This window comes from Chiroxiphia lanceolata, chromosome 1 (genome assembly GCF_009829145.1).
Source record: "Chiroxiphia lanceolata isolate bChiLan1 chromosome 1, bChiLan1.pri, whole genome shotgun sequence".
In the NCBI taxonomy this organism is placed as follows: domain Eukaryota; kingdom Metazoa; phylum Chordata; class Aves; order Passeriformes; family Pipridae; genus Chiroxiphia; species Chiroxiphia lanceolata.
The window spans coordinates 26,458,179-26,476,350 of record NC_045637.1 but is presented as its reverse complement, the minus strand read 5'-3'; the positions used below and the strand labels follow the sequence as shown (position 1 = coordinate 26,476,350).

Genomic DNA, 18,172 nt, shown 5'->3' with positions numbered 1-18,172 from the left:
TAGCAAACATCATATTTTGACACACAAGGTTAAGGTTTTTTCTTTACGCTCTTAAAATAAAGCAAAATCCAGGGTTTCAAGTGCACAATATGAACAAGATCAATCATTTATTGTACTGATAGGCAAATTCACTGTTCCTTCACTTAACGTACACAGTTGTATTTCACATTGCATAGAGAAAAGAGACAAGCAGATGAGAAGTTAAATCACTGTGCGTGGAGTGGGAGTAAAGCAGTGAGAATGAGCTAGCTTAACCTTATTTTAATGTTTTATGTGGTTTTTTGCCAGCAAGACCCCATCCAGCACCACCTATTCCTTAACTTTCCAAGGCTCAGCCTGGAGAGAGCCCAAGGCTATTAAGCCTTTCCTGACTGACATGGTATTTAGTTGCCTGAGTTCACCCGAGGAATTCAAGGATTCATTTCAGTGGGAGTTCATTGACTGTAATCCCAGAGGATCTGAGCCTCATTGTTTGAGACACATTTCAAATAAAATGCATTTGCTTCCATTTGTTAAATAAGATGCAGAGAGGCATCTGAGAAGTTGCACATAGCTAGTCTGCTAACCTGGAATTGCTTCCAAAACAGTTGTACGTGGAGGCAGCACAGGTTTCTTGGCCTTAAGACAGCCCAATTTCCTTCCTTCTCCAGTACTTACTGAGAGCAATGGCCTGGACATTCATGAAGTTGTCTGGCGTAAAATTGGTGTAAAGTGAAAAGGGAGCCAGGTCAAAAAAAAAAAAAAAAAAGATGCAAGAAGACAGGGCTGCTTCATAGTATAGTTCTCATTTAGAAAATACATCTCTAACATAATAAAAAGCAGAGCTGACCATGTAAATTAAGTTACTATATTGTTACAAAATCTTTACTATTTTTTTCATTTAGTGTCAAATTTTAACACTACTATTGTAGACTAGTGATTCAGTATAAGATCCAAGGAGGCACATTTTTTTAGAATAGTCAATTTGTCCTTTAGATGGTACAGAAGTAAGAATTCAGGAGATACACAAACTAGACACCAACAATCTTAGGATATTAAATTTAATTATAGATTACACAGAATATGATGTAAAAACAGCAATTGACTAGAATAATTATAACCTGCAAAATGTGAAAATAGTTTAGAAAATGGATTGTCATATTCTCTGACACAGCAATAGTCATGAAAGGTACACTTATAATATCATATGTTAATCTGTGTATTAACTATACTACCTGTCATTTAGCCAGGATTCCAAGATGGATTAAAGGCATTTATTTATGAAGTGCCTGTGTTTAAATTCAGTAAAACAGCTAGATTGGAAACACTATATTTTTATCAACTACTGCATGGAGATCTATTCCAGATAAATGCTTTGTCTATATGCTATGAATTCATATGAGAAGAGTAATTGTAAAACTGCAGAGAGCACAGACCTGAAAGTGGGTGGCTTGACGACTGAAAATATTTCTTAGTGCCTTATTAAGTTTTGGAAATCAGATATGCCAATGTCTCTTTCTTCTTTCAGACCTAGATCATGTTTAATCTGAATTCATGTTATATTTAAAAACCTCACCTTTAGTTGAAATGGGAAAGATGCCTGTAGATCTTTTTGTTACGTAGTTCAACAAGAAATGTTGCAAGTGTCAAAGGATATGATGACCACAGCAATGTCAGCAGGTTTAATTTTTATCCAGCCATGTTTATGAAAGCAAAAAACCCAACCAAAACCAACCCTGGCATATTTTAGTTTCTTTTTGAATATACAGACTGGCCCAAACATAGACATTCTCTTTATCAGTCTTATTGTTACAAAAACTGTACATTACAAACAGTATAGAAACAAACTGAAAGGAATGTGCCACACATCCTGGCTAATTTTCTATATGCAGTTTAAAAATACAGCCTACTCCCTTACAGTGCACAGTTATTGTGTAGAGTACATCACTAGTTAAGTGGACATGATAGAAGAGCTCTAGTTTTCCTCAGCACAAAGAATAAGAGCCAATTCTGCTCGGTAAAGCTTTCCTCCATCCGACAAGGCCATGATGCTTTTCTTGTATGTTGCAAGGTTGGTAATGTCTAATTCCTATTTAAAGAACAGATAATGCTTTATAATCCTGTTTAGTTATCAGCATGAACAAGTTTACTTCCAGTGGCAGGAAATGAGAAGAAAAAAAAAGGGTACTCTCAGCCTGTCCAAATGTAACACATTGGAAATGTTATTTATTTGTGTGTTATCCATGTTATTGCCATATGTTAGCTTGCTGATAGCTGGTGTCTCAGAAGCAAGCAAGATTTTGACAGTGTCATTGTGTAATCACAACTTCCCTAGTTCAGGATTTACACTGCTATTATTTCCACCACAATTTTTAGTTGTACTTTGACTTCAGGAATTATGACTTAGAAGCTCTATATTTATCTTATTAGGATGGATTAAAGTGTCCTTAAAATCCAAATTAAATCTAATCTCTAAGGGGAAAAAGTCCTCTAGGATTACCTTTTTGTTCTTTTCACAGAGATCCTTCAGTAGGGCATCAAGTTCATTTTCATCTATATAGCCATTGCCATCCTGAAAAATACCATTAAAGATAATTTAAAAAATTTATTTTTCACTTCTGAGGTTATGGCTAGTTTTCCACAGATTCAGAAAATAAGTGCCATTAAACTACACTACTATTAAAAAGGTGTTTTGAAGACTTACTTGATCATACATCTCAAAGGCTTTGTTGAATTCTTTTGCACACATTTTGACACCCTAAATGCCGAAAGGAAAAGAAATCCATTAATGACACCAGTTATGTGTGATGGCGACAAGTTAACTGAAGAATGTGAATATTCATACCTGAAATTTAATAAGAAAATTTTCCTGTACAGGGAGTAGTCTTTGGAGAGAAAAAACAAAGGTCAAAATATTTAATTGTTTCCATTACAGCATTTGGTACATGGTATTTGTTATGAAAAGAAACAGAAGACATACCTGGCCAGTTCAGTAAGCTCCAACTTTCCATCATTGTTTGCATCAAACATCCTGAGCTGAAAAAATATATAATTTTACATTGCTAATGAAAATTAATCAACATAATGAAGAAAACACTTACTTAGAAAACTTAAAATGAATTATCTGTATCCTGAAATGATGGCCCTGGGTTTTAATCTGTCACATTTGCTGTGTAATACATTTATTTTAAGTACTGACTAAGTAATTTATAGTAATTCTGATTAACCTACTGTAAGGTAAGTCTTAAGACAGTGATGAATGTCCTGTATGAGAAACGCACATGTAATTGTTTATAAATGAGGGGAGTGTTGATGTGATAACACTTTACTTTTGACTTCATGTCATGATTTGATAATAGAATTATTATTCTCTATTCATAAAGATGAAAAAAAGTCAGATAAAGTTCAATAGAATCCCAGGCATTCAGCTCTACTTAGACAGAAAATAATAGACATTTCATCTAATTGACTGCTAGGTCTAAATATTTAAGTAATGATAATGTTCTGTTACTGTGATATATTTAAAAAAAAAAAGAGTGAACAGATCCTGCAGATGATGAGATTTTGTTGATGCTATTAAAATGGGAAAATAAATTTATCCAAATATACATCATTAAATTACAGGAATAAATATATTAATGTAATTTGACCAAATAAGTGAGTAATTTTTAATAACTCTCTTGTATTAAAGTATTTTACTTTGAGGCCTTGAAAGTATGCTGCTTGAGAGGCACTAACAGCTTATATTAGCTATTAGAACTAGATGGAGATACTGCTCCTGCGTGGGACTTCCTCTCCTGGTATTTATGTCTGTATAGTTCCATTTTTCTACTTTCAAACACTATATTGCATTTGCTGTATAAAAGAGTCACAAAAGCAGTAGACTACGAAACGCTGAAAGCACCTCCACCAACACTCCATCCCATCACTTCTAATCGCAGTAATTTTAGATGTAATTTATACATAAGAGAAGAAGCAACATTCTGTACTGACATATCTACCTAAGTGTATATCCTTTTAAAGAGAAAATTAATGCAATGCAATGGAAAAAGACCTAATTTCACTTTAGACAATAAATGGCAAAATAGACCAGAAAAAGTTACCAGTTCTACAAACATTTATTTCTATGTAACACCCTGGTTCCTTTTAATACTTTCTTCCTTTTGTATAAAAGCATCTGCCTTGCATGTGTTTCCCATGAATGCAGATTTACATTTGGGCAAGGTAAGCAGTGGCAGCTGTGAAGTCACCCTATTTTGTATTTTGATGGGTTATTAGTGGCTGGCTGTACCTGCCAGCAGCTGCTCAGGACTGTACATTTTCTACTAGTCTTTTGTTTTCTGAGGAGATTATGGGAGAACTGGGCTTATATTTTTTTCTTATAACAAAATTCTTTGTGATTGTGTATCTCCACAGAAGATACGCATAAAACACTTTATGATGATGGTTAAAAAGCTCTCTGAATGAAAAGGATACATTTTATCTTCACCAGTGAATAAACAGTGACAATTCTAAATAAATGGTTTATTCTGGTACAACAAACCAGCAGACTTCTTCCAGGAGAAACACAAGTTTTTTTCAACCATTCTTAAGCCAGTGTGAGGGTTAGAGTGTTTACCTAGCATGTTTTAAATTGCTAAAAATATTTTAGGATGAAAACAAGCTGATAAAACAATAAATGTAGTGATATACATTTCCTGAAGACCAGAATTCTGTCTTTTTTTTTTTCTTAAAAAGCCCACACAGAAGCCAGTACTGGTTCTCACTGTGGAGTACCATAGCAGTGAGATGGAAGGAGTGTTCCAAGGATGGGCTGATATAAGGTCAGGGAAGCAACAGTTTTGTTATAGTATCTATCTAAAACATCAATTTCTCCTTGAAGCAGGCGGAGAAGGAAATTATGAGATGTTTGTAAGTCTGGTAAGAAACCACTGTGCAGTAGTGGCTTTTAAGACAAGAGATAGACATCACAGCACTGTAAGAAGGCAAAATATAGAAAGGAACTCCAAATTAATTTGATCTAAACATAATAATGTAATTATGACAGTAGCAACAGTTTTTCTCCTAACTGTGAAGATTTCAGTTTTACAACTAATGGTGCAAGGAAACAAAACAGGAAAATAGCATGATGTGCCATATATATAACAAGAAGCTTATAAATTCCTGGGCTTTTGTTTTTTAAGCAGCACTGAAAACTGCCCATCGAAACTCCATAGCTGCAGAAGTACTTGCAGTGCCACAGTTGTCTCTCTGTTGCAATGACATAGTTAGCCTGATTGGGACCTAGTTGGTCTCCAAGTCATTTGGAGCCTTCCAGTGGCTAAACGGAGTTTAGATTAACCCATTATTCCTTTGAATAATCTTACCATTATTTCTGTGTATTCCGTTAGCTTTGAGTCTTCAATCTGCTTATTTGCTTTCTGTAATAAATCTTTCAAGAAGCTCTGTTAAATAGAAGAGTAATAGGTGAATTTTTGTCTGCAGTATAAAATATTTGACTTGCTAACTTTGGAATAAGGTAATGGAAAATACTATTTTACTTCCACTTTAGTATTTACTGTTGAAGTTCCAAATAAGTATGAAAAAAAATAGTTACAGCTATGAATATAAGTTTCTTTTGATAAGTTCAAGTACACTGCATTTTATTTGGAAAAAGTGACTCCTAAAACTTTCTGCATTGTATGCCATTTGTTGTATTGTGAATTTGGAAAAAAGTTTGGCTTTCAAGAATACTGCTTCCTAATCAGCTCTATCAGTAAACTAAGCTAATTAACCTTGGGTCTCCTTTTAAACTTGGATGCCTATTCACTTCTTGCAACATAGGAACAATTTTACAGAAAGGATCAATGATTAATCAAGTTTTGTCCTTGCCTATGGCAGTACCCATAGCTAGATATGAACATTGCTCCTTCCTACCTTGTACTTTAAATGTGTGCAGCCAATTTCATTGCATTTTAGAATGAGAATTTGATGTCACATTACTTGAAACCAACCATTTTTACTTTAAAAAATAAGATGCTTTTCACCTATTCAGTGTTTTAAATTTCTGCACTAGATCTGTGACATTAAAAAAAGAAAGATACCAAATTGTTTAGCAAGGGCATTACAAGACCTGATATGTCTGTATGCCTGTCAATGCTCAGTGAAGCACCTAATTCCTGTCATCAATTGGAGTGTCATTATCTTTGTGGAATTTTGGGCCACATTCCAAGATAGAAAATGGGAAAGCATGTAAGAAAACATATTTGAAGCATATAAGAAAACATACTTGTTGTTCTGAACTGGAATGCAACCATGTCGATAGTCATACAACTAATACCCGCTGAAGTTGTTTGAGTTTGGCCTCTTCCATGCTGGAGGCCCTTCCTGGTAGTTTGTATAGGAAGAACATGACTGAAATGCAGTAAATGGATGTTGTGAAGACACGTTTAATCTTGTGTCCTTGATGGAAAATAGAACTGGAAAGGGCATTGAAAGGCTATCCAGTCCATCTCCATGTCTCAAGAAAGGATTCTATTTATCTAAACTTCCTGAATTACTGTCTGATCTGAGCTATTACCAAACCTTTCCAAAACACAGTGATGATGAGTTTGCCTCCACCTTAGACAACATATTCTACTGCCATTACTATTGTTAGAAAGTTTTCTTGATTTCCAGCTTGAATTTCGCTTACAAAGTCGTCCGTGGGTGTACTCCTCACATAGCAAATACTTAAAATGCTTGTGCTTGTCAAGAAATGCTGATCTAAAAATAAAACTGTGTACTTATGTCTCATTTTCAACATGTTAAAATGACCTGTTTCTCTGAGGCAGACAAAATCTCACAACAGAAGAGAGATGGGACCATTAGGGATTCAGTTAAAATATCTTCATTCTTCAGCTGGTTCTCAATCAGCCCTGCCTTTTTAAGTCTATTTTAAATTATAACAGTCAGCAGCAGTCCTTAAGGCATTATCTAACAGCTGGAGAGTTCTCAAGGGCTACCTCCTCCTGATCCTACCAACTTTAGACATACCAACCTCCTGCAACCAGTCATCAGGAGAATGGGCTCATCTGCCTGAGGGTTACCTTAAGGTTAAGTCCTCAGCAAATATCACACAGATACCAAACTCAAAAGAGGAAGGGAAAACGAAAAAAGATGTAAATTTTCTGATGTGGATTCCTTTTCTGAACAGAATATCTGTAATGGTTTTGGACAGTTTGATCTCCTGGTGCTTTAGTTAATAAAATTTACATAACTCTTCTTTATATGACATATGGCGAGAATAGTCCAAATTAGATGGATTAACACTGCTAGGCCTTTTGCTATGAATTGCTTTGATTCCTTTGAATGTAAAGCTACAGTAATGAATCAAGTGCAATTTACTGTGGAAAATGGCACCTTTCTACTCAGATGCTATTGAATATGACCATCTGTCCTATGAGGAAAGGCTGAGAGAATTGGGATCTTCAGCCTGGAGGAGTTTCAGGGTGACATTGTGAAAGCATATAAATACTTCAAGGGAGGGTTCAAAGAGTATGGAGCCAGGCTAGTGACAGGACCAGAGGCAATGGTCACAAAGTGAAACACAAGAGGAGCATCGGGAAACACGTTTTCACTATGAGGGTGACTGAGCAACTGGGTTTAAGTGGCTCTGCTTGAGTAGGGGGGTTGGACCAGGTGACATCCAGAGGTCCCTAATACCACTCTGTGATTCTGTGACAGAGAATCACAGCATCTACAAAGTGCTGTTGGTTGTATAACTAGGGAAGTAAAATCACTCTAGTTTTAATGTTTCTGCAAGTCTGAGATGAGTAATGGAATAATCTTGATTCTGCTCTTATTTGTGCATATTAAAGCTGATGCCAAAATCCTACTAGGCTAACCAAGCAAGGGCAGTCCAATTCCATTTGTATTAGTCTAACAGTATGACAGAGGAAACTGTAGGGTTACATGGTACTTGAGAGAGCATAATCTGTCCAGCAGCATAGTGATTAATGGTAGAAATGCTCTTAGGAAAAACCCAACAAAAGAGCCGTCCTCCCTAATATACCCCAAAAAATAATCAACATAGCTTCCAGAGGCCCATCTTGCTTTCTTAATCTTTCTTACTTCTAAGCTACCTGCTACCCTGAGTCACTTGAGACAAACTTGATCTGAATTAAAACATGTTTTAAACCACATTAATAAGATTAGGGTTTCACTTTCAGTAATTTACTGGTGTTAAAAACATCAGCTAATTATATTCCTTTTTTGTTGTGTTTGAAATGCAAAAACATGCATCTGAAGAAAGAGATAGCAGCAAGGCTGTAATCCAACACCTGTTCTCATGTCATGCATACTCAGAGATATTGATTTACCTTAAGTTCTTCAGAATCAATGAAGCCACTGTGGTCGCTGTCATATTTCCTCCATGTCTGCAATCAGAATATTAATGCTTTCATGATATATTTATGTCAAGCAAGTCTTGGATGGTTTTACAACAGGCAACTTTTCATACTGTACCTGCATGAAGTCTTCGCTTGACTTTAGCTGCTGGCATCTGAAGAACAACAGGAAGTTCTCTTCCGTTGGCAATATCTGAGCAAGCTGTAACACAATTTATGCAAGATTAAATTTTGATTCTTCACTAGGCCAGCTGAGCCTGTAATAGAGCATGAAGCTTTTTAAAAGCATATGAAATTCTTTGTGCTCATACTGCCCATAGGAAGCTTCATCCTGCTAGCTGAAATGTTTGGAAGAAGGCTCTGAAAGGCTTCTGGCTTGCAGCTTTGCCATATTCATCAAGGTCAAACTTAACTGAGGTCTGAGAGGAGAGAGTGAGGCGGCACTTTACCGAAAGGGTAACTGGGGAAAGGGGAAAAAATTAATTCACCCATGTAGAGCTAGGATCTGTACTGAAAACCATTGAATGGCATGAAGGGAAAGCATAATGCGAGAATGCATCGATGATAGGTGTGAAGGACTATGAATGAAGAAAGTGAGGAAAACAGACTACTCACAATGGCGAGGAAGAGCAAGAAGAGAGAGGAACGCTGACATGAAGAACATATGTGTAAGGCAAATGGTTAAATATAAGGAAAAGCCAGGAGAAAAAAAAGAAAACAGGGAGGGTAAGGGTTGGCAACCAGTGCTCAATTGTCAGACTTGGAGATGTGTTCAAGAAGAGCTATAAATACCAGAAAGAAATCAAAAGGGTTTTTAGCCCTGCAAAGCCAGGGGTGGTTCTTCCAATGCCTCTCCTCTACAAAAGGCTTTTTTAAAATCAGACACATTATTGTACTGATTATTGCAAATGTTCATTTACTATAACTCAATTTTGGCAAGTGACAAATGGAGAAGATGGAAAGCATTGCTGTATAATTTAATGTAAAATCACGATTTGTTTTTAACAAAAGCCCAATATTTTTTTTCTGTCCTCAAAATGTATGAAATGTGTTTTGATTAAAGAAAACTTTTTACTTGAAGAATAGACCAGCTGTGCTTACTAGGAAGAGAAAATGGAGAAAGACAGATTTCTTAGCTGAATTCTTTAATGAAAAATGACATCTGCAGAATTCCTGGAGTCCCATCTTAAAATTTCGATTCAAATTTTTGTTTTTCTGCCTTCATTTCACATCCTCAAATCCCTTGTTCTGCCTATTTCAGTGCTGTTGCCTAATTGCTGAGGCTTTTTTATTGGGATCCAGCAGAGCCGTAAGTGAGTTCAGCTCTCACCCCACAGGCACAAGGAGGCTATGGAGACATATCTCTTGTTTCTCTACAATTATCTGTGCAAGGAATCAGTTATATTCTTTAATTGTTGGTATATCTGAAAAGACACATCAGAGCACTCTCCTTACAGAAATGGCGCAGCTGGTGACAGGCTGTCAGACCCATCAGAGCCTTCTGAGTATTTTTGCTAAATGGTTGAACACCAAACCAAAAGCAACTTGAACAATGCGTTTTTGTCAGCAGCTTTCAAAATCTACTCCATTATAAATGGCATTTACACATGTGGGTAAGTACATATTCATACAGACTCAGTAGCTGAATGTGTCTTGATTTATGGAAAAATGTTTTTATTTCTCCTATGACAGACAAGCTTGATTTTTAGAGTACATTCCTATTTAACAGCAAATGGAATGGAAGAACTGCTTAGAACAAAAAGCAGAGTTTGGGGGAAGGGACTGATTATGACAGTGGGAAAGGGTTTGCATGTGTGGAAATTATAAATAAGATGTCGTTCAGTGACATAGGTAACTCCTGTGAGTTTTGCAAGGACACTGTAAAATAGTACAAGGTGCAAGGGTAAATGTAAAATAGTAACTGTCCAAAGAATCATTAACAGCTTATTAGCAGTACCAAACTGTATTTGAGGTACAGAATATATGACCTTATTTTAAGCTATACCTCTCCCTCTTTCTATGTCTCAGGGGAAAGCATTAAATTGTTTTTCGTGGAAAACTTTGCAGTATTAAGGGATGAAGAGGTCGTGTGGAAACAGGCTCAACTTCCCCGTTTTATACCGCTACTGAGAAGAAAGATGGAAACCTATTTCAAGTCATGACTTCTTTGTGAGGATAAGCATAGGGGGACTTCATGAGAATGTCTGAGTAAGAGTGCAGACCACTGCGAGTCTGTGTATGGCAGCAATAGTAATTTAGTGTACTTTGCTGCTTTTATGGAGAGCATTGGTTATTTCTGTATCGCAAATAATAGAGGACAATCACAAAGCCTGACACTGGTTTGACTCCTCTCTGCTCAGCTGCAGGCTGAGATGTGTCTTTATAGGTTACCTAGCAGAAAAAATACTCTCATTGCCTAAATCATAACTCTTTTCTAGAAATCATTCTCTAAGTAAATTCCATTATATTTAATGCTATTTAAAATTCCTTTCACCTAATACAGTGAATTTTCTTTTTAAAATCCTATAATAGAGCATGGGAGGACAAAGAATATTTTAGGCTAATGAGTAGTTATTTTTATGGCAGCAGTAATCTTCAAATAATTTGAATGTAGAATTGCCGCAGTTCCGAGTTTTGAAACCTTGGGTTTCACAAGCACGTTTTAGTGAAAGCGTTGGTCTGAATGAGTACAAAAGGTGAATTAAAGGTCTCTTACACAATGACAAGAAAGTGAACAGGTCAGACTTTGCCTTTAGCTGGAGAGCACTGGATTAAAGCCAGTGAACTAACTGCATTGTGCTTGCAAAGACAGAATCGACACTTAATCTGATCTGAAAATCCACTCCTTCCTTTGTGAAGCCCCCCAGGCCTCCTCTTTATCTCAGTCAACAGACCTTTCCTGAAAACTCATTATTTGCTCGCACATTTTTTGTCACATACTGGGATATTCATTACGATGGTTGGGAGGCTGAATGCTTTACATCATTTTGTTTTTTAAACAGCATTCATACACATTTTGTAGAAAAACTATTTGATATACTATATAAATGGGAGCAATCTGGAATAAATGGACTTTTTTTTTTTTTTGTAAGGGAGGAGAATCAAATCCAAATACCAACTTTAATTTCATACTGCTCTGCATGTACAAGATTTTCATGAGTTCCATCAGCGCTTTCCAAATCAAGCTTCATGCTGATGTAAGTGAAATAAAATATAGCTATTATATTAAGGGAGAAAGTCCCTTCAGTCACGGGACTCAATACTGTCACTATTCAGTGGCTTCCATGGATGCTGAGTATGCTTGGCACTTCACTGGGGGTGGTAAGCCATATCAGACCCTACTGGATTTGCTCATCTTTACCCATTAAGTCAATACCAGAATCAGAAAAATAATTTGAAAGGTTAATGTTCCAGTTATCTTTCCTAAGTGAAGAAGCATAGTCTTTTTCAGGCACTGTTCACAAATTCTTCTTGCATCCAATGCTTGCTATTACACATATTCAAAAAGACTATTTAAATCGGATTTCTTGATACCAAATAAATATGTGTTTGTTAGTCCAAACCCAAACATTTTGTTAGACCAAATAAACAGTAGTTCTTTCTAGATGCAGAGCTATTTGATCAATACTAAGTATCGTCAAAACATGCGTTTTTAAAAATCAATTACAGCTGCAAGTGAAACAAACTGATCATATTTCTATGGTAGTTTAGTCATAATTACATAGACATTTAAACAAGTATATGAAATTGAGGCATATGACAGAAAAGATATCTTTACATTATCTATTATATCAGCAGTGATACTTCCTATTGACTTTTACAGATTCTATTCAGTCCTCTATTTTAAAATTAGCTACTGACCCAAAGTTGGTCACTGTAGAATTTTTCAGGCCTGGCTTGTTTCCAACTGTTCCCTAATTAGCTCTCTAGGTCAGATTTCTTATTATCGGGAAAAAATATAATATCATTTAATAATAAAACTGCAGTCTCACCGCACTCAGAGTGACATAAACGAGTTGTCAATTTAAGCTCAAAAAAGTGACTTCTTAAACTGTAACTCTACGAATTCTCCTTTTTGTCTTGCAGCACTGAAGAGTGAAAGTGAGAGAAAACCCTTTCCTAGCAAGTTGCCTAAATGATACAATTGTTGAGCAGCTACACAAGGAAAAGAGATTGGTTATCTCATGTTATGTTCATGTTGTTCTGTGCTAAATGTATTTTCTTCAAGTGAACATGTCAGTCTTTTGTTACAAAGTAACAGTCTTACCTCGACTATTCCTATTTTTCCATCGGTAGTCTTCCCATATTGGTCCACAAAAGCTTTCATTTCAGGTGTCAAATCCTACAAAGTTACAGTGATAGAATCATTACTTAAAGATGCAGAGAAACATATGTAAACTTACTTGAATAATCTATTATTTGCAAAATAATATACTACATTTAATGAAATACACTCTTCACGGCTAGACTCCTCAAGTTTAAATGAAAATTAGTATTTTTTAATCATGAATAATGTCATTGTGATAAATTTTACTTCCTAAGGAATTATATTATAGTCAGTGTGAATGATTGGCATTTAAATACTTAGAACTCTATTTTAGTTTACAGAATGAAAAAATTATAAAGACAAGTGTGTTGGAAGATGTGTATAACAGCTCCGTTGTTTAAGAGCATGACAGTGTAGTTCATAGGCAATTATTAGTCCATTTTCTCAGTTTTCATTCTTAAATTAGTAACTTGAAGGCAGTGTGAAATCTTTCAAAATAAGAAAAAAATCAGCATAAGACATCTGAACACCAAAATAGTCTTTCCACATCTTTGAGTGGATTTTTGCTGAACAATGGATGCTATTTTAGTCCTAAAAGAACTCATCACAGTATCATATTTTTCACTGTTTAGTATTTGGTTATCATGGAAACAGAGTCAAAATGTCACTGCTGAACTGTAGAGAGGCAGATTTAGGGGGAAGAAAACTTTGAGCAAAATCTTAAATCTGACAGAATAAAGCCATCATTGTTCTTCATGTAAATTATGGTCCCTGCTATACATCTGCTCTCTTAAGGCTATCCTCATTCTAGGCTGTGAAAAAGATGCCAGCCTTGGGGTGAATATCTAAATATTTGATTTCACACTTCAATTGACTTGTCTTGCTTTGATATGAGCTGCCATCAACCTTAAATACTGATCAAACTTTAATTTTCATTGTATTTCTTATAGGTGTGAGCTATTGAAAGCATGCAGCATGAATCAGGGTTACAGTTATAATAATACAATGGACAGTTCTATGGTTATAGATGAAGCTACAGCAAACTTTGAAAATTAAAGGTTTACTTGCTATAATAAATCTGATTATATAGGACCTAAGTGATTCTCTCACTGGAGACATGGGGAATCAAAGTCCATTGTAGTTTGTCCCAAATTTCACTACCAAAGCTAACTAAAATGTCAGTTCCTTGTAGCTGATACAGTCACGGCCTAGTATCCTATTTCGGTCAAAGTCATCCATGGCAGGTTAGTAATTTGCCGTGGCTTTAATTAGAGATGTGGTTATTAATACAATGCACTTCAAAGTCACCTTTCATCTAATGATCCCAAAGTGGGGACAAGTTTGCTTAGCACGTAGAATGGAGAATTTAGACACTTGGATTTTAATTAGTCTTGGTTAAACATTTTACTAATCTTTCTAATAGCAGCTCTGCAGTGCCAGACAGTGTCCAGCCATGGAAGGAGGCAGAGTCAATTACAGGTTAAACAAAACAGGATGCTTGTCCTCTAGTTCATCATTCAGAAATGATTGTGGGTTTTTTTGTGTTCACTTCACCCTCTCTTCAGCTCTTTGATGAGTTTTTTGAGTTATATTATTCAAATAAATATTTTTGGTCAAAAAAACTTGCCTAAATTTAACCAAGTCTACTTCTAAACTTGATACAGATGCAGTATTCAATTTTTGAAATTAAGAAACTAGCCCTTCACACCTCAGTCAGACACCTCAGAAGAGAAATTTGTACAACAAGTGGAACTGTAGAAAAAAATAGAGTTTTTTTATATAATTTGAAAATCTAAGGTTAGATGGTACTACAGAAACACTTACATGACTGTATTCATAAATCGTATTTCTGTGGAGAAATATTGTCACTATCTATATATGCAGGGAAAGTGAGAAACGAATGTGGAATAGTTCAGCCAACATCCACCTATTGACACTTTATCAGCTTCTGTATTAATCACTTATATCCCAAAGTTTCTTTTGGCAAATAGGGAATGTATTGCATAAATGTGGAGCACAATAAATGGAAGCTTATATACTTATATAGCTTTTATCTTTAAAAAAGAGGCAGTTCTTTTAACATGATTGAAATTAGATCAGATCAAATCTCTGTCTACCATAATGCCTAATGTTATCAAAGCCCAAGCCCTAAAACTTCTGAGTACACATTCCCCCCATTGGGACTAGCCTGAATCAAGCTGCATGCTCTGTCTGAGAAAAAACATCTGTGAAAGTACAGGCTTACTGAGTGGATTAATACAGGGATTAGCATTAGAACATAATTAAAATAGTTCCGTGGTTGGGAAGAATATTGGGAAATATTAAACCATCCTATTTGATGACAGAATCAATGTGATTCTTTAAAGAATATGGCATGACTGATGCAAAATCCAGCTATGAAGAATGCATAATTGAATATTTCAAAAATAGTGAGAAGGAGAATGACCTGAAATGCAGAAGTTAATGATGACAAAGAAGCTTTGGGGTGTTAAAAGAAGGACAAACAAGGAAATTACATATAACCTACACTAGTTTTTCAATGTGTCCCTTCTGGCAAAAAAATTAGAAATTCAACGCTACTGAATTAGTGTCCCACGAGACAAAAAATGAACTAATGAAATGCTTGTTTGGCAAATGAGCCTTCAAATCCAAGAATCAGGTTAGATTTGAAATATAGATGACATATAGCTGTACTCCAGAGACCACAGACCAGCTGCTGAATTTGATGTTGCTACTGTAGATTGCTCTTAGCAGAACACTCCAAAGTTAGGTTTGAATCAGAGAAATGGGAAAGGAAAACTTAGACACCTGAGCATTTTTAAAATATAGCGTGAGATACAGGCAGATGTTATTTTAAAAAACCCACATAAATTATAACATTTGTAGCAGATAAGAATAATCCTAAGAAGCTTTCTGTGTTGCTTTGAATAGGATCTGTTTTTAAGAGATGCACGCTTAATTTGAGAGAGAAATGAGTCTGATTTTTAAATGATAAATACTTTTGTCCTTGAGCTTCTAATTATTTTTTTAACTACTGAATAATATATTAGCATTTCTACTAACAATGCCATTCATACTAAATATACAGAGGCTTTAATATCTTCTTTCTACTGAGTATACTTAAGTTTCCTGCACTTTAGTATAGCAGAGAGATTTGTTCTGTTGCGATACTTTAAATGTATTGAAGTTGAGTTTAATCTTTTCTGTGAAAAAAATATACTTCTTCCCTCTAAAAAACCCCCACATTCCACTCCCAATTAGCTGTTTTGTTTTATTTGTTTGTTTTTACTTTAGATTTGTTTTATTTTATTTTTAATTTTAATTTAAACTTACTTGCATTTACAAAAACGAGAGCCTACACCAATAGCTCTAAGAAGAATTAACTAGTACTTAAACTGCAGTAACATTAGAGCCTCTGCTGGGAGACAGATTTTCATATATGTAAAGTTTACAGTCATACAATTAATAAGAAGATACAATTTTCCACAAAATCAATGAAGATTATTTTTTTTCTTTTTGCATTTACTGCTCAAATATACAGCAACTTTCAAAACAAAGTTAATTATTGAAATGCTATTGCTCAGTTTGGAGGCATTCTTATTATGAAGTATTAATCTATTTCATCCATGCATATGTGTCATCCAGTTAAATTATAATTTTATTTTCTGTTTCTTCAGAAGTCTTTCAGCATAGATTAATTTAAACCAATTCTCTTAGGTTATATATTGGAGTTTGGTGCTAAAAGTGGCCTGATTTAGAAACTGATTATTTTAAGGGCAATTTATTTGTTAAAAATGTTCCCTTCTCTTTTAATTCAAATCTTTACATGGAATCTTTAATTTCTTTCTTTGTCTCTTTTTTTTATTGTTGTTTTTCTCATATGGGTATAGTTTGGAGGAAATGAATAATTAATGTTTCGATAACTCATATACATAGGAGTTTTGACAACACTGTCAAAAGCTTCGTTGTCTCTCTGAACAATTTAAACAGCCAGGATTTGGTACTCATATTCCTAGTGAAGAACAAGAAGTGATTAGGAGTCATCTGCAGATCTATTTAGTGACCACCAAGGGGCAGGAATGCATTTCAGCCTGTACTGCCCGTTAGGTATGAAAATAAAACAGAGTCCAACTACCTTGAAGTGTTGTTTTTTTCTTTTTCTTTTTTCTTCCCCCACCCCCCTTTATCTTTTCTTTTTTATTTTTTCTTTCCCATTTTAGTAAGAGTACATATCTAGATCAGATAAGATTAACTGCAATGGGATAAGGTCCCATCCAAGACAAAAAGACAACATCCATGTATTTCTTGATTTTTCTTTTTTAGCACTGTCAGAAGTATCAGCTTGTAGCCTGGCAAGGCATGAGCGGGACCCGCTTTCCACGGGGGTGGACCCTGCTCTCACCTTTCCAAAGAAGACGATTTATTTCATTTGCAACCTGCTCATTTCTAACCGAGCTACTTCCCTTTACCTGGTGAGGCAGGTGCGTGACCCGTGTCATGGCAAGAGAGAACAAAAGGAACTGGGACACTGGAGTTTGCTCAAGAAAACTCTTCTTTCCCGAGAAGACGGAAAAGTGGGGCCAAACATTAACCTACCAAGCCTGCCTTCTTTCGTGCCTGCTGCAGCTCCTGGATGAAGTTTTGTAGCTCCTTCCCATCCATGAACCCATTGCCTACAACACAAAGAGTTACGGTTGCCGTCACCGCTCCCTCCAAACTCTCTGCTCTCCAGCGCCGGCACAGGGACGTCTCCGACCCGTCTCTCTCGCTCCCGGGGGAGCGGCGCCCGCGCCCCTCGCCCGGACCCCTTCACGGCTGCGGGGCTGCGCCCCGAGGCTGTGGCGGCGGCCGCCAGGCGGGGAGCGGAGGGGTCCCCCCAGCCTCCCGCGGGCCTGCCCCCCTCGCCCCCCGCTCCCCCGCTGCCCCGGGGGGAAAGGAGTCACCGTCGGAGTCGTAGTGGTGCCAGATCTCGAAGAACTGGGCGGCCGAGATCTCCACGCCCTGCAGGTGGGTCTCCGCCGTCATGGTGGGCGCGGGGCGGCGGCGCGGGGGGGGGGGCGCTGTCCGCGGTCCTGACTTGACTGTGACCGCGGCCGGCGCGGCGGCGGCTCCGACGGCTCCGACAGATCCGACGGCTCCTCCCGCCGCCGCCCCGCCGAGGGCTATTTATGAGGCCGCCCCGGCCGGGCCACTCCCCCCGGCGCTGCCCTCCCTTCCTCTCCGCGAGCCCCGGCGCGCCCTCCCCGCCCTGCGCGGGGGGGGCCGGGTCTCCCGACGGCGGCACCGCGGCTGGGGCCGGCCCGAAGCTGAGCCCTCGGGAAGCGACACCCTCGACTTGGCAGGGAGGGAGGGAGGCAAGGAGGGGTGTGCGTGTGCCGAGCGGGGAGCCCCGGGCAGAGGGAGTTGCTGAGGATCCCTTGATGTAGAAAGTGTGACCATGAGACGTGAGGACAACCTCCCAGATTAGCCACGAGGTTTCCATCTGGAAGAGGGTCCTTGAATGTCAGAATGTGGCTGGTAGCACCTCAGGACATCACAGTACAAAGAAAAAGCCACTTGG

General features: G+C 37.3%; 1 protein-coding gene across 1 annotated transcript; it reads right to left on the bottom strand.

Moving 5' to 3' along the window:
• Window positions 1-74: 74 nt before the first annotated feature.
• Window positions 75-17,783, bottom strand: CALB1 (calbindin 1). The gene is made up of 11 exons (XM_032712950.1): window positions 17,556-17,783; window positions 17,209-17,285; window positions 12,613-12,687; window positions 8,464-8,547; window positions 8,319-8,375; window positions 5,346-5,423; window positions 2,960-3,015; window positions 2,825-2,864; window positions 2,684-2,737; window positions 2,480-2,551; window positions 75-2,068 (listed from the first exon to the last, which is right to left on the bottom strand). The coding sequence occupies exons 1-11, from the start codon at window positions 17,635-17,637 to the stop codon at window positions 1,955-1,957; spliced, it is 789 nt and encodes a 262-aa protein (XP_032568841.1). The 5' UTR covers window positions 17,638-17,783; the 3' UTR covers window positions 75-1,954.
• Window positions 17,784-18,172: the final 389 nt, after the last annotated feature.